Raw genomic sequence first — 16,221 nt, forward strand, 5'->3', positions numbered from 1 at the left:
ATACATACTTTTATGTTCAGGAAGATATTTTTTATTATTAATAAATTAGATGAAGTAATGATTCGATTGTTTTTTTTTTGCGTTTAATAAGTGCAATTTAAAGAAAAAATATGTTTAACAAAAATTTGATGTCAAGTATTGTTTCTATGGTAAAAAAAAACTTATAACGCAAAAGAAAATCTTTTGCTCTCATAAATATTTTATAATAATTTTTAAGTATGTATCTACAATCTCTTAACAATCTTTTTATATATGTATATGTGAATTCTTCCATGTATATAACCATGCAGTAACGTAATAAAATTATAAATCTAATTCTAAATGTGTGTACTTGCATAAACCTATGACGGCTTCGTAGCGTAATATCTTTAAATATTAAAACGTACTGATGTATAAAGGAAATGAAATCGCATATTCGATTTGATAAATCATATAATACATTTTCGAAGGCTGAAAATTTTAAGAACTTGTTTTTCTACTTTTTTTTTACTTGGTAGATTAATGATTAATGAATATGTGTCTAGAACAAAACGGAATTTTCTTACAAATTTGTTCATGTCGCTTAAATTTTTTCACAATTTACATTTTACACAACAAAATAAATACTATATTAGTACATTAATTCTGACTGACCAGTATATGTTAAACATATCAATGGATTGTAAACCGCTCAACAGTCTGCATCGAATCTTAGTGATGAATATAATTTTTCTATTAAATTAACAGCCTGTGTTTCAAGTGACGAAACCTGTCAGCGCGTAGTTTAAAATAAAGCTAAGAAATTTAATTTAATAGAAAAATTATATTCATCGTTAATAAAGATCTGATACAGACCGTTGGGCAATTTACAATCCATTGATAAGATAAATACATATTATTTAGTTATAAGGAAAGAGAGCAAAGATAAGATGCTGTAAAAAATGCAAGCAACATGGACAAACCTTATCATATATCACATGTATTAGATTAAAAGTACAAAAAAATCGAGTCATGCAACTAGTCGAAATTTCGGATTTTTTAATGTTTAATTTTAATCGGTTTGTTTTAATGATATTTACATTACAGAAACATAATTTAAATCTGATTTCGCTATTGCGCCAAGTACACAAATTTCATTCATCTTTCCTCTTAATTGTTTCAATCAGCATTGCAATATATTATATAAAAAATCAGAATTTAAAGTTTTATGTTTTCACCCCCTTCTCACACATACATACATGTGAATGCAAATAACCTAGGACTAGAGATTCTGCAAGATAAGTACAAATAATAATAATAAAATATGAAAACATGGCAAGATTCACATTCGTGCCAATCTCTGATTTCGTCGGGATTTCTGAGACTTCGAAAGTACGCACATTGTTGCATATGTACTATTAAAGTACATTTCAAAAATCGAAAACAATCGGGGCTTAGCAAGCGTAAAGATACAATTTCATGCAGCTTGTTTTTATTAATTATCCCATAAGTAAGCATAAATTAAATTACCGCTGCGTCTCACATTATTAACGATTTGCAATAACATGTAACATTTTTACAAATGCCGTATTTAGAGCGCGTTGTATGCAACACCAATATAAACAAATTTTGATTATTTTGTGGAGATAATGTTTTTAAAACATTTCAATAATGTTTCAAAAAAATTAAATTTAAATAATCTTTTTGAAATGTTTTTATACACAATATTTTTAAACATTTAAAAAATACACATAAAATCAACTTTTTAAAATGTTATTTTAATGTTTCTCGCTTACTAGAATATCCAACATTTTAAATGTTTTTTTTAAATAAAATCTGTTTACAATAAGAAACAATTGTTAGTGTTTTATTCTCGACACTGGAAACTGTACGAATTTTTCTGGTTATTCGGTATTCCGAGTGTGATACGTCAGACAACCAGAGAGTACTTACGAAGCGCAAAATGCAGCACGCATTCGGCAGGAATTCTTTTTTGTCGACGTTGCGCAACAGGAACCTGTTGCTGCTGCTCTTGGCGATAGCGGGGTACATTAGTCATACATAAAGCATAAATCGGCAAGTTTCGTTCGGGAAATCGATTTTCGCATTACATCGACGTGGCGTGAAATTTCCCCGAGAGTATTATGTACAATAAGGTATATATACATATATCTGTATGCATTACGATTCCCCCGAATGCATTAGTTAAAAAATCAAGCAAAATTATCTGAGGATTAATCGAAATTGATAGCAAATGTAGCTCATTAAGGCCATTAATAAAACTAATGTTTTAGTCATTAAATCATGTTAGCTACAATACTAGCAGGATCAAGACGGTTCGGATTCTGACTACATAAGAGAACTATGTACCCCGACGAGAAAGAGAAACAAAAAATCTTATGACTCAAGTAATACTGGTTTAATGGCCCAGGTTATAAACATGGCCAGTGGCTTTGAGAATGTAAATTTCAAGGCCGTTAATAATTACTGAAATAGTATGGAGAATAGACAAAATTAAAACACTAATAAAATTTCGCCTGGTAAATTCTAATGAACATTAATTAACATTTGTGATATATTTTTTTCAAATTGATGAGCAGATAAGAAACGTTGCATTGCTTTTGTATAACTTCTTTAGAATAATAGCGATTTGGTTAAATCGTCTATCTATTCTCTTGTTAAAATTAAAAAAAATTATGTCAAAAATAACATCAAAAAATAAATTTAAAAAATGCATTGACATTACATTCATAGGAAGTGTTTAATTTTAAGATATTAAAATGTTTCAATAATGATATTGGAAAGATTGTCCCGACATTTAAAAAGTGTATAATTATAATTGTTTTTCTTAATGTTTTATTTTTTGTATCCGTTTTTAAATACGTAAAACTGTTTTAAACGGTATTTAGATTTAAAACATTAAACGTTTAAAATTAAAACATCTTTAATAGCTTTAAACGTTTTAAATCTACACCTAAAACATTTTTAAGTGGCTATTAACTCGCTATTATACATTTAAACAAAAACACGTTTATACTTATAATTAGCATATCCATTTAATAGGAAACGTTTTTTCACGTACATGATTTAAATATATTTTTGTTTATATATAGCGTATCTATTTATTAGAAATGTTTCTAATAAATAGATAGTATAATAAACGTGTAAATATATTTTCGTTTAAATGATATAATTGCAAGCTTTATAAAGCTTTCCCCACAACTAAATTATTTTCTAAAAGAAATGTTAACGTTTGATGTTCATACATATTCGAGAAACAGAATAATACCGAAGCCTTATCTTTAAGTATTTAAAAAACAGACATAAAAAACATTTTAATATCTTAAAACACTTTTATTAGCTATCTTTTAAATTAAGGAAATAAATTAAATTGAATTAGCTTTGTTCGTACTATTTCTGAGATTGCTAATAAAGTGTATGTAAAAAATCATTGCATTATTTTCTTCTTATTCTTTAGTTTGAAATGAAATGTTTATCAGTAAGACTCTGGACGATGTTTTTCGACAAACGTTCGTCGAAGGTTTGTAAATATTACATATATATATATATAATATATATATGGTAGGCAAACGATACATGATATTTCAACGTTATCAAAATGACACGAGATATCCTGATGGATAACTTTTTATCGGCCTTTGACAATGTCCAAGAATATTGTAGTCATCATAGTAAAGGGGTAAACACTATGTAATAATGTCGCAATAATGACGATAATGTTAAATGCGATAACATGCCGATAACGTTGCAACGTAATGCAATAATAACAACGTGAGATAAGAAGCAATAGCCTTAACAATTTTTGGTCCCTTCTTTTTAGAAAACATTTGTCGAAGAATTTGTTTCTAAATAATTTTAGGCCTATTCCTTATAAATCGACTTAAGACAGGAGATAATTTCTTCCACTGGTCAAAGAATACATCTCCAAACAGATAGAAACCTACTTGGATAGAAACCTGAAATCCTGCTTCTCGGGGTCTTTAAACGAGAGTCGACAATTCGTGCGGACTGTTGGTGGTAGCGGCACTACTCAGGTCGAGCGTGGCTGTCGGCAGGCCGGGGCTCACGCTGCCGCTGGCCTCGCGCGGCAGGTGCTGCGACCTGTTGAGCTTACCGCTGCCGCCACCGCCGCCGCCGTTGGGACTCGGCGGCGACCGGTCGCCCGGTGTCGTTGGTGGTGTCGCGGTGACGGCCACGGCAGCAGCGGCGGCGATACCACCGCGATGCGTTTGGTGGTTGTGCTGCGACGCGGCATGTGGCGACGACAGTAACAACGGCGGCGACATGGAGGACACATGCCGTTGCTGATGAGAATGATGCTGATGAGGATGATGTTGATGCGAGGGATGGTGAACGCCGCCGCGGCCGAGTTGGGCCAGGCTGACGTTCGAATGACCTACGCCGCCGCTGCTACCGAACTTCGATCCGATATGCAGCGTCGGCCGCAGCTGCAGCTGCTGCTGATGGTGATGCTGCTGCTGCTGATGATGATGCTGATGATGGTGCTGCGAGTGTACTTGCTGATGATGCGGCTGCTGCAGCTGCAATTGCTGCTGCTGACGCTGCAGCTGCGCCGCGACCTCGCACTGCTCGCGGGCAAACGCCTTCACCGCATTCGTCTTCTCCTGCGAGTGGTTCAAGAGAGAAAATTATTAGTCTCTGAAGATATTTCCTTTTCCTCTTTCAAACTAAATAAACTTTATTAAATAAAAAAAGAGAAGAAATTAAAGAGGATACTGTTTGGGAAAAGTATCGGCGCATTGGATTTCTGAGATCCGATATGTTTAGTTTTCCGCGTAAAAGCGTAACAGCAAAATGTGTTAAACTATAACGTTTAAATATACAAATTCATCTTTTTATGCAATATAATGTATTATTTTTCATATACACGAATAAGGCACTTTTTACACGCTTGAATTTGGAGCGCAAGAAAAATGTCTTTAATTTTAAAACATTAAAATATTTTATTTCTTTTTTAAATACTTAATTACTTAAAAAGAAAACACTGAAAGTTTAAAGCTGTGAGCTTTTAAGACATTTTAATATATTAAAAAAACGGAGATAGAAACAAAGCATTTTAACATCTTGAAATTAAACACTTCTTTTGTGATTTCGGGAAGCTATTGCCTTACATATCGTTCCAAAAAAATTATTATTTATTCACATGCAATCACCTGACTCTGCATTTTATTAAGCAACTAAAATGAAATAAAAAAAGTAGACGAGCATATTTAGAAAAATCTCTGTTACGACGCGGACGGAAGAATCATAAAAAAAAAATTCTCTTCATCGTGCAATTTATGTAGCGGCGAAGTTTATCGCGACGGGGAGCCACGACGCGGTCGCGGTTACACAAAATCTTCCGCTCAATCGCACAATTACGTAATGCGAATCGAAGCCTCGTATCCCCGAGATCGTACCGAACGTTAGGCGATTTTATACTCTGCCATCGGCTCTTTCTCGCAGTGGGCAAAAACTCGACGGCGGACACGTCCGTTCGCACCCACCGCCCGCGTAGCGCATACACGCATACATGCACGCACGACATCCTGCGTACAGATCCAGTTTGGAATCGAATTACACGGTAGAATGATCACCGACGTAAATAATAGCGTGATAATGACATCGACCGTTGCGGGATATGCTAATAAGGCACGGCGGGAAGAGATTAAGGGCGTAGAACCGGCGAAGAAAGAAAGAGAGAAAGAGAGAGAGAGAGAGCGAAAGAGAGAGAGAGAGAGAGAGAGAGAGAAAGGGGGAAGCGAAGATGTGTAGACCGGTGCATCGCCGGTTGTGAAATACGAGAAAATAAAGAGGCGAACTGGCTACGACGCTGGGAGATCCGCATATCGTGATGATCGAAAAAATTCGCACGCCGTTAGGTCGCCGGGCGAGAGGAGAAAGGCGAACGGGCGTAGGGCGGAAGATAGGGAGGAGGCGTAAGGAAAAAAAAAATGCATTTTCGGCGTACTCACTTTCTGCCATACGAAGACGTTGTGGACCATGGCGCATCCGCAGAACACGATGCCGAGGCCGATGAAGACCGACGTGACGATCGCCGGTGTCGAATGAAACTGGATGAACGTGTACAGGATCATGCCTGTGGATCACAATAAAATTAATAATTTTGTAATACAATCACTTGACCACCCAGTTTGTCATTTTTTATTTTCTATCTGCTGAATCTTTTTCGGCAATTTCTATTAAATTTCCCAATTTTTTAAAAATTTTAATTTAAATTAAAAATTTTTTAATAATGTAATAGAGATGTTGAATAGTAACTTTGAATTGTCCTAAATTTTTTAAAAACCTAAAACAACAAAAAACGCCTGTATTACAGTTTATAAATTTTAATAATTTTAACTTTTAACTGGTGCTGTCTAGCTAAAACCCTCAATTATTTTAGAATTTTGAGAAAGAGTTCGAGTCATTGTCATTGTGGGCGGCTCGAGTGCGAGTCACGTAATTCGATAATTAAAAAAAGAGAAGCTTACCAGTTAAGAAGACGGGGATGCTAATGAAAAAACCACCAACGGCGCACACGCGGCTGATGGACGATTTTTGCAGGTACTTGTTACTCCTGAAACAGACGAGAGTCGCAGAGCGAAGATGAGTTTCGCGAGTCCGTGATAATTGGACAAGTTATAAAAGCGCACGTTTTCGTCGTTTCATCGGCAATTATGATCCGCTAAGAAGACACTCCGCGCGGCTGAATCTCAGTTCGCATTGACGAAGACACGAGACACATTTGGATGATATAATTCGAATATTTTTACTTTTTGTGCAAGGTGTTAGTGTAATATCTATCTATATAAATAAAAATGTAAATGTTTGTTCCTCATCTAAGATCTCCGTAAATTTTTCACCGATTGCTTTGAAATTTTTCACACAACGTTGCATTCGTAACCGAGAGTGTTCTTATGGGGTCTGATTTTGGATATATCGGTGTTTCAAAAATGATGGCCATAATTTAAGTGTAAAAAATAGTTTTTCATTAATATTATTGAAATTTTGACACATTGAGACGGGGAGAGACGGGAAGAGACCGGGAGAGACGAGGAGAGACCGGGAGAGACGGGGAGAGACCGGGAAAGACGAGGAGAGACCGAGAGAGGCGAAGAATGTTTCTATTGTGTTTAAATTAAGGTAATAAGAAAAATAAAAATGGCTGTTATTTTATTGAAAAAAAGAAACTTATTTAAAACAGTCTTTTAAATGGATTTCTAAATCTTTAAATGGCAGCTTTTAGAAAAAAAGTGAAAAGTACGTGAATGAATGAATATTAGATTTATTAAAGATAGATAAATGCTTATTCAAAAATAAAATAAAAAGAGCAACAGTAAAGCAAAGCTCTTGAAAGTTAAACAACGAAAGCAAAGAAAATTTGAAAAAAACGTAGCATAAGAATAGAGAGTCACAGCAACGCGTGGCAGGGCATAGCTAGTATATATATATATATATATATATATGTATATCCTTCTTCGTAAATAATAAATGTATTAAATGTACGTTCAATATAGATATATATGTATATGTATGTAATAACATTATGAAAAAAAAAAAAAAATTATTTTTTTAATAAATTGTATTGAGGAGTGTGCGTTACATCGTTATCATTTTAATTCTTATCAATTTATTTACGGGCAAGCCATCAGATCCTTAACTATTGCATTATAATAATTTTATACATACACATAATATTTCAATCAATAATTAGTAATATTAAAATAATAAATTATTACAATTAATATATATTTTATTAAATTGTAAATGCTTCCTGGATCTAACGGATTCTGCTAGAATTCCCTGAGAATTCTTAAGAGATTTTCAAGAAATTTTATTAAAATTCCAGATAAGATTAGAGAATTTTTTAATACATCTTTGAAAATAAATTTCTTTCATTATACCTTTCATTATACCTTAATGTTCTTTGATCACACAAAAAGAAAAGTTATTTAAGTTCCAAATATTAAACTTGAAAAAGGATATTAAAAAGAAATAATGTATATATCATATAGGAATCAAATATGAGACATGATCTGTCCGGATCTAGCTCGATCATCACAAGAATTTAAAAAATAATTACATAATGTTAATTTAGAACAACGTGTTGTTTTCTATTGTCACTGATTTTTTAAAATATTTAATAAAAATGTATGTAAATGTATTATACGTGGATGTATATGCCGCAGTGCTATTCGACATTTTGTATTATCAAAGAAAAATGAACTAAAAAAACAATTTTGTCAGAAAGAAAAGAGTTAGAATTTAAAGTTAAATTAAAACATTTTTTAATTTTCCCTGAGTTAAAATTCCATCAAGATCTTTCAGGAGTAAAAGAAAATTCCCTGAAAATTCCGATATTTTCCGGTAGTAAACCTCGGATAAGGATTAAGAACGGTCCTTATACATATACCTTTGATCTTCAAGAAACTCGCGACTGACGGAACGCCGCGTAAATCGGTTGTGATACGCGTCGGCAAAAAGCATCGGAGAAGCGAGAGATGGGAATGCACTCTGGAGCACACCTCACCTTTACAGCACAGAGGCCGTAAGTCAAAATACTCTGGCTCCCCTCGGCAAATATTGCATAATCGCGAAAGTGCACGGCGATACGATCGGTGCACATAACGGTACGCGTTCTCCACAGATAACCCACGCCTTTTTTTCCCCTCTGTCCTCGGCATTCTGTCACGCGCGCGCGCGCGCGAGCGAGACATCGCGCCGCGCGCGTTTAAGCGCACACTCCCATCGAAAGAAAGTCAGACGTGTCAAACGGATTTATGGTCCCAACGTAAACGCGGGGACCAGTAGGCGTTTTTGTTGCGTAGAGGCTAATCTCTCATACGTCGGTCGCCACGCTGCCGTGCCAGGCGTGCCCCCGTCGTAATCATCTTAGGCTCCCCATAAATAAAAGCGTACAATGCAGAGATTATTATTTAAAGGTCGCCTTTAAGTCCCCCGTCTTAGTTAGATCCGTCGAATTAGGATATTGCCGCAGTGCTTTCTTTTCCTCTCGATAACGGTCAAGCGAGATTTAAATGAATTATCTATGCGTCCGATAATTGAATACGGGATTTTAATTTATTGGGACAGCAACTTGAATTCTCGTGACGAAATTCCGTGTAATTTTAAGTGAGCGATAAATGTAAGAAGATATTAAAAACCACACACGCAGATAGACAATTATTTAATACTAATTTCTTACAGAAATCTGAAATAATATCAAATATTACGTTCCTTCAGTTCAAATATTTAAATATTTTCAATTTTTAAAAAAGTACATTTGAACTTTAAAGAAATTATTTAATCAAGTTAAACAAATTAGTTGGAGTTATAATAATAACGTATTTTCTCAGCGTAAGACGCTCCTTATAAGAGGAAGATATCAAGTACAAGGGTGTGTAATTGAGAGCGTCTTCGCCAAATGTTAATTATAGTTCCGGTAATTTATCGCGCGGTAGCTAACTCCCAGAAATAAATTACCACTATATACTAGAAGTCTCAAACAATAGTAGTTCTAATCGCTTCGCATGACCCGCTCGTGTATCCAAAGAGATCGTTGACCCCGTAGGGCGGCAGCAACGGCTGCGTGGGAATTCCTCAATGCACCTTACAGATGACGCTTATTTAGAAGCGGCACGCAGACGGAGATTCGTGAACTTTTGCGCGAGAAATGCGTTTCGGTACATGCACGTAAAGGATGCTCGGTGATCCGTCGCCGTCCTCTGCAAACGCGTGAGAGAAATTACATCCAAGCCGCGATACGCGAGACACACAAAGTATTTTTTATCAGCGTAAACTATCATTTAATTCATTAAGGGAAGAAATTTAGTGCCAACAAAAATTGGCACTTACTTTTTTAATATTTTATTTTTAACAAGATTTAAGAAGATTTAGTTGCTTCAACGAAATACACGTAAATAAAAAATATTTGTTTATGCAAACTAAATAGTTTTACATTTTACCGAACAGTTTTACTATTGGTATAAAAAATATTTTTTTATTTATGTATTTCATAGAAAAAGCAACTAATTTTTTTTTATTGAGAGGCAAAGCATATATGATTGTTGCCTCAAGTAAACAGCCTTTGCTGAAGACAAAAAACGTTTTCCTAATATTTGTAATTAAAAAGTTCACTTGTAATTTAATACCAACTTATTATCTCCTGTCATTTTTCCGTATTCATCGTTTTTGAAATCTCATTGTCTCTTATTTGTTGTCTCTTGTTTTTGTAATTGGCTCTATTACCGTAATTATACAGCTATGTAGAAATTACCAAATGTGCATTGTATGCATCTGCGACGTGTCTCGCTTACAGACTTCATTTCTCGACATCTCGAATTCAAATCGCGAGTATCGTTCGCGCCTCCACATTCGTCATTCGTGCCACTCATCTTTTCTTTCACGCACAGCGATATTATACGAGCCCAAGTTGAATAGGCGCGGACGCTTTTGTCGGGTCTCCCGTCGTTGTCGTCCAGCTTGTTGTGCATCTCTCGCCGGTCATGAATGAACATGCCGTAGCAAAGGCAACGTGTCTTCCTGCTTAACGCGCGAAGATCAACGGGGTTTTGTCGAGTGCCGATAGAAGCGAGTCATTCTGGAGCACCGAGAGTGACAAATCACGCGCCAACGGCTTCAACTTTTACCCGTTACGTATAGTAGTACTAGTGGCAGACACAAACGAAGACTTTTCTCTTTCATCGAAATAATAGAGAAGGAGTACAGTAATCCAGCAATGTGACGTAACGTTTGCTGCGTCCTCCGTTTGCAGCGAATATTACTCGAGATTGGTACACTAATAAATTTATTTGAATGGAGTAAATTAATTATTTTGATTTCTTAAATTAAATAATATTTCTATTAAATGCAATTTTAATACCTTATCGCCGTTTTCAATAAATATTCATTTCGATATATAATATTTTATTTTGCAAATGAGTTAATTACTTATTACAAGTAAATTATTTTTCATCGAAGAAAAATATTTACTATGTTTATGTAACTTTTGGGATTATTATCTAATAATAGTAATGTAGAAAAGTAAGATATTTTTTTTAAATCGACGTGAAAAAACTAGTTTGAAAAGTCAATTATGTAGTCCAGAGGAAAACAGCATTAGAAAATACTACAAGTCGTTAAAAAATTTCCATCTTACATCATCATATGAATTGAGTGCTTGAGAGCACCAATTTTCTTCTTTGCAAAGAGAACGAGACATACATATGCATTTCCGCGCGTGCTAACTGTTAAGTGTGGCATTGTTGAGCACGACGACGAGCATAGAGGGTTTCCACTTTTACATAATGGAAACCTTTCGCACGCGAAAAAACAGTTTGTAATAAAACCGTTCGCTTTTCCCATATTCTCTCTGTCTATTGACCGCTACGATAATTATCCTAGGATTTACAATAGTAACCGCATTATCAGGAAATCCCGCACGTAACGGTTGAGATGAAAAATTCCCAGCTCTAACTCTCGCATGTGAAATGCGCTTCATCAAACTGTCATAGCTTCTTCTTCTTCTTCTTTACAACTTCCTGACCGCTAGATTGTCAGTCTCGTTGATCAAATTCGATCGATTATATTGTGTTCAATGAGACCAAGGTCGAAAGTTGTTAGATGTTTGGTTGAATTGTGCGCAATTGAGTCCACTTGATTTCTTTCGTCGAAGTTGTCCGTTATGTTCGGTAATTAACGCTTCCTCCGCGTTCATCAATCGTGCCGATCATTTCCGGGAAATCGAGATCCGCTCGCGCGCGCGCGCGCGCGCGCTTGAATCGTCGGAAACATTGACCCGACATTCACCGCGGGACCGAAATATCCGCGGGTATTTATAAGGCGGTGAAGTTTATTAATTAAAGCGCGGCCGCCGCGCTGCAGAGTCGGCACGGCTTATTTTAATGACCGCGCGCGGAAAATCACGCACGTCCACGTGTTTGCCCGCTACATTCATTGCCGGAGCTGAACAAGTCGGAGAATGTCGTTTAGAGTGGGAATCTCGCTCTTCGCTTCGAGGCGATTCTCGCATCGTGAGGCTGCTCGTAGCAATGTGAATGTGATGTTTATGTTGATAACGACAACACGGGGAAATCTGTTTCCCGCACAATCGAATCTAATTTCGCGCGTACAACAAACAAATTTTAGATTGCTCCATCAACGTAATCATCTTATAGACATAGAAATTTAAAACAAACAAAAAACATGAACAAACGCAAACAGTTTTACTCCAATAAGCGTGGATACCATTGCTTTAAGCAAATTCTTCAGTTTAATAAAAAAAGAAGAGAATTAGATTACTTTTTCGTTCTTATATCTTTGAGCATTGTTATCTTCAAAATAATGAATAATAAACCAAATTTAAGCAATAGAAACGATAATTTATTACTTAAAATATTTTCTTTGTAATAGCGGTGTAGAAATAATTGAAAAAGAGTTGTTTGCAGCAATGACTTAAACGTAGTAACAAACGTCATTGTCACATTTTCACATAGCATTCTATTTAAAAATAATTGTTTAAGTTAGAAATATTTCATGCATGGAGGACAATTTTTTCTTAGACTGTGTCCTTGAAATCAATGAACAACATAATTTTCGAAAAATTATATTGTACCTTTAAAATTTAAAATTTAATCAAACTACTTTATATTACAGAATAATTTAAGAAATTTTTGTTAAAATTCGAAAACTTTACTTAAATTTTACTAAAAGTATAGCAAAATTCTTTAAAATCCAAGTTGTCCCATGACTTTGAAGGTGAATTCTAAGAGAAAATTCTCTCTACAAAATGTTCTTTAACCTCCATTCTTTCTTATAAATATAGTTTTTCAAAATTCTTTTATTTTACCTGCGATTATTTAAAGGTCTCCTTATGATGTAAACCCCAACTCAATATTCTCATTTCATTATAGAAAATTATATTTTAAATTTAAAGAAAAACTTAAGCTGTATTGGTATAAGAATTGAAAAAATTCAGCTAAATATGCCTATATATATCAATCATAAAATTACGTAAAGACCGAAGAAACCTCCTTAAATCAAATATTATACATTCTACTTCTTTTCCGATACGTCAAAGGAAAACAAGCTCGCCATTCGTTCGTATTCATTTATAAACGTTCGTTCCTGGCAAGCCCGCATTCATCGCAAAATACATAAAAACGTGCGAACGCAATAAAACGAACACGACCGATCTCCATGTTCATGCGAAGCTACGAAGCGCGGAAACGTTTTTCCAGATCGGCGTTCCCGCAGCTTCCTTCCCCCTCGAGGAACAGAATGCGTCGAGAACCTGAGTGGAAACGCGTCAGTCCAGTTTCTCGCGGAATCGGAGGCGAGCCTGTCCGTGGGACTATCATCATCTCCTCAAGTAAGCCGTGCGCGTTCGCACGCACACGCGCGCCGCGTTTACAGGAAGAGGCGCGTGTAATCCGTTGCGAAACGGTTGAAAACCCGGTTGGAACGACGACGCTACGCGGAGCGTAGCGCCCAATCGGGGGGGGGGGGGGGCGTTCCGATACGCGTTCGTGTGGGCCGCGTGTGTTTCACGGCGACACGACGCACGTATACGACGCACGTGTGCACGCAAGCGTGTCGCGAGGATCGGGGCACGCTTCCTCGTTGTCTTTATACGGTTCGCCGCGGCGGCGGCGGCGGCGGCGAATACCGCGTGACTGACTCTCCGCGCTTGCACTTCCGGTCTATGCTCTCCGGAAACCGCGTACCCGCCGATTACTCCGATCTCCGCGTGGTCTCCGCAGATGACATCGTGCCCGGATTCGCCGGTCGCAATTACGAGGCCGTAATTTTGCGTGCGCGTCGCGTGAAAATCCGAGAGAGGTACCGTAATGTACGATCGCACGGAGCACGCACGAGCGTACACTCGGGGAAAACGTTTCTCTCATTCGTCCCCGTCTAGAAAAACTCTGTAGAAGTGACATATCCCGCGTCGTCTGCCAAACCCCCGAAATGCCGATATAAACCGAACGCAGAATATTACGATTACCGTTCCGGCACGTTCGTTGTAAGTGGATCTCGAACGCGGATCTCGATCCGCGGCGGACGATCATCGTCGGCCACATCCGCATAGCTTCGCCGTGGTCTCGCGGATGCGAGCGGTTAATACCGGATGATGGATCATACGCTGATCACACGGCTCCGCCGCGGATGATGGATCGCTCTTTCGCTCTACAGCCGCGAGATCATTCCTCCCTCCGCCGTTCTCACCGGGCCCGTCCTTCCCATCCCCTCTTCCCCTTCGATCCCGCGCCACCTCTCTTGCGCGTCCTCCACGCCGACAGGTGTTCGTAATCCGCGTGTCGCGGTCGAAAAAAGAAAAAGTTCACCGCGTCCTAACGACGCGGAATTTCCTATCTCCTCCGACGATACCGGGAAGAAGGGACTTAACGACGGGGGCCCCAGCTCGAACGAAAATGAGGGTGCCCTCGCCGCGCAGCTCTGTGCCGTTACGGGGCCCTCCGTCGTCATAAGGGCCGCCTCCGTGTTTGCACCTGTTCGCACCGGGGTATTCACCGCGGGCACCGTCGCGCGGGCATTGTCGGACCGAAGTGACAGCGTGACCGATCGCTCTTGTTGCCGTCGCTTGCCGTGATACGCGTCGATCCCGCGTGCAGAGCGCCGTTGTTCACGAGGACGAGGATATCGTCTTGCATGTACACGGTTGATCGATCGATTTTTAAACGAGGAATATCACGCCGATCGGCACCGTGACGTGTCTGTGAAGTTAAATTGGCACGACGTTTTATTAACTTTTAAAAATTGATGACCCAGGATGCAGCACTGCAGTAGCACTCGTCACAGAAAAATTTATTCTCATGCTTAGAAGAGCAGTCTCCCGTTTTTTAGCTTTCTTCTTTTAAGTAACGGTCATCTTTGCAAAGAATATCTCCTTGAATAGTTTTAAAATACACTCATCATTTACTTGAAACAAGTAAAATTTACATAAAATAACCGCAAGTTTATCATAATAAATTTATTCAAAATATATTCTGAATCCTAGTAATTTAATAGTTCAATTAAGATTATTAAGTCAAAATAAAAATTCGATGTATTTATTACTTTGACTTTTCTTCAATACAATTTTGTAACATTCTTCGAGACAATATAAATTCTTTTTTTAAGTATATGGAAATGGTTTTTTCAAAAATTTATGATAAGTATGTTTTAAAACTATTATTAAAAAATTCTTTATTAAAAATAATCGTTATTTAAAACCGTTAGAAGAAATTGTTAATAGAATAAATATTTTTCTGCGTGCAGTTCTACAGTTCCCGATAAGCATGAGAAAAAGTTCCGTATATTATGATACAATATTTTTATATTTTCCATTTTTTGTGTATTAAAAATATAAAATTTTTAAAAATAGTTTATTAAAAACCATATCAAAATTATAAAAAAATACTACTTTTTAAAAATTAATGAAATATTATGCTACTATCTTTCCCTTTTTACGGTCGTTACAAGGAAATGCGTAATGAAAAAGTTATGACTTATCACTAAAATGTAAAACACATCCCATGCTCGAAACGCCTGTATTAATACAGGGGAGACGATTCGTTAAAATAAAATGCAGTTAAGATATTTCACTCGCGGCTGAGTCCTCCTCTCCTCTCTCTCTCTCTCTCTCTCTCTCTAAGATTGTCGTCGGACCGCATTAATTAACTCAAGTGTACCGGCCACTCGGATGACGCTGACGGTGCGAATAATCGGCTCCTCGATGTGCCGTATTTTGCCGAGATATTGTGGGCAAACGGCACGTATTTCGCCCGAGTGTTTGAACGCGAAATGTATTCGTTCATTGGTATTTTGGTGAGAGGAAGGGTTCCGAGAAGCGGGAGAGCGCGTGTGCAGGACCAAAAGGCTGCTCGGAAGCTGCCCGCGAGAAGATCGAAATCGCACGTACACATTCGTCGCGTATGCCTTATTGGGAAATTAAAGTGCCGAGAACGTGTCTCTCGCTCTCGACGCTTCTCGACCTTTTATGTATTTTGGCAAAAATAAAATTATGCAAACAGCCTCTCGCGCGCCTTGAGAAATGCGAGCGACGTAGCCAAAACTTTTCAATTTTTCGCACCATTACAGAATTATTTGCTAATTGTTTGTCAATTTTTTGCTTTAAAAAAAATTGTTTTTTTCTAGACGAAATAGATTAAGCTTAATATTTCGATATAGAAATTGATGTTTTCTGATGATATGGCTCAGCCAGCTTAATACCTTAAG

General features: G+C 37.2%; 1 protein-coding gene across 1 annotated transcript in view; it reads right to left on the bottom strand.

The window, feature by feature from the left end:
* Positions 1-181: 181 nt before the first annotated feature.
* Positions 182-16,221, bottom strand: part of LOC105833189 — a 44,198-nt gene continuing 28,158 nt past the window's right edge. Inside the window, exons 3-5 of the mRNA XM_036294141.1 lie at positions 6,474-6,559; positions 5,955-6,079; positions 182-4,604 (exon numbers count right to left, since the gene is read on the bottom strand). Coding sequence (XP_036150034.1) covers positions 3,960-4,604; positions 5,955-6,079; positions 6,474-6,559 — 856 coding nt within the window. The 3' untranslated portion in view covers positions 182-3,959. The remainder of the gene's footprint in view (positions 4,605-5,954; positions 6,080-6,473; positions 6,560-16,221) is intronic.

The sequence above is a fragment of the Monomorium pharaonis genome, chromosome 11 (genome assembly GCF_013373865.1).
Source record: "Monomorium pharaonis isolate MP-MQ-018 chromosome 11, ASM1337386v2, whole genome shotgun sequence".
Lineage (NCBI taxonomy): Eukaryota > Metazoa > Arthropoda > Insecta > Hymenoptera > Formicidae > Monomorium > Monomorium pharaonis.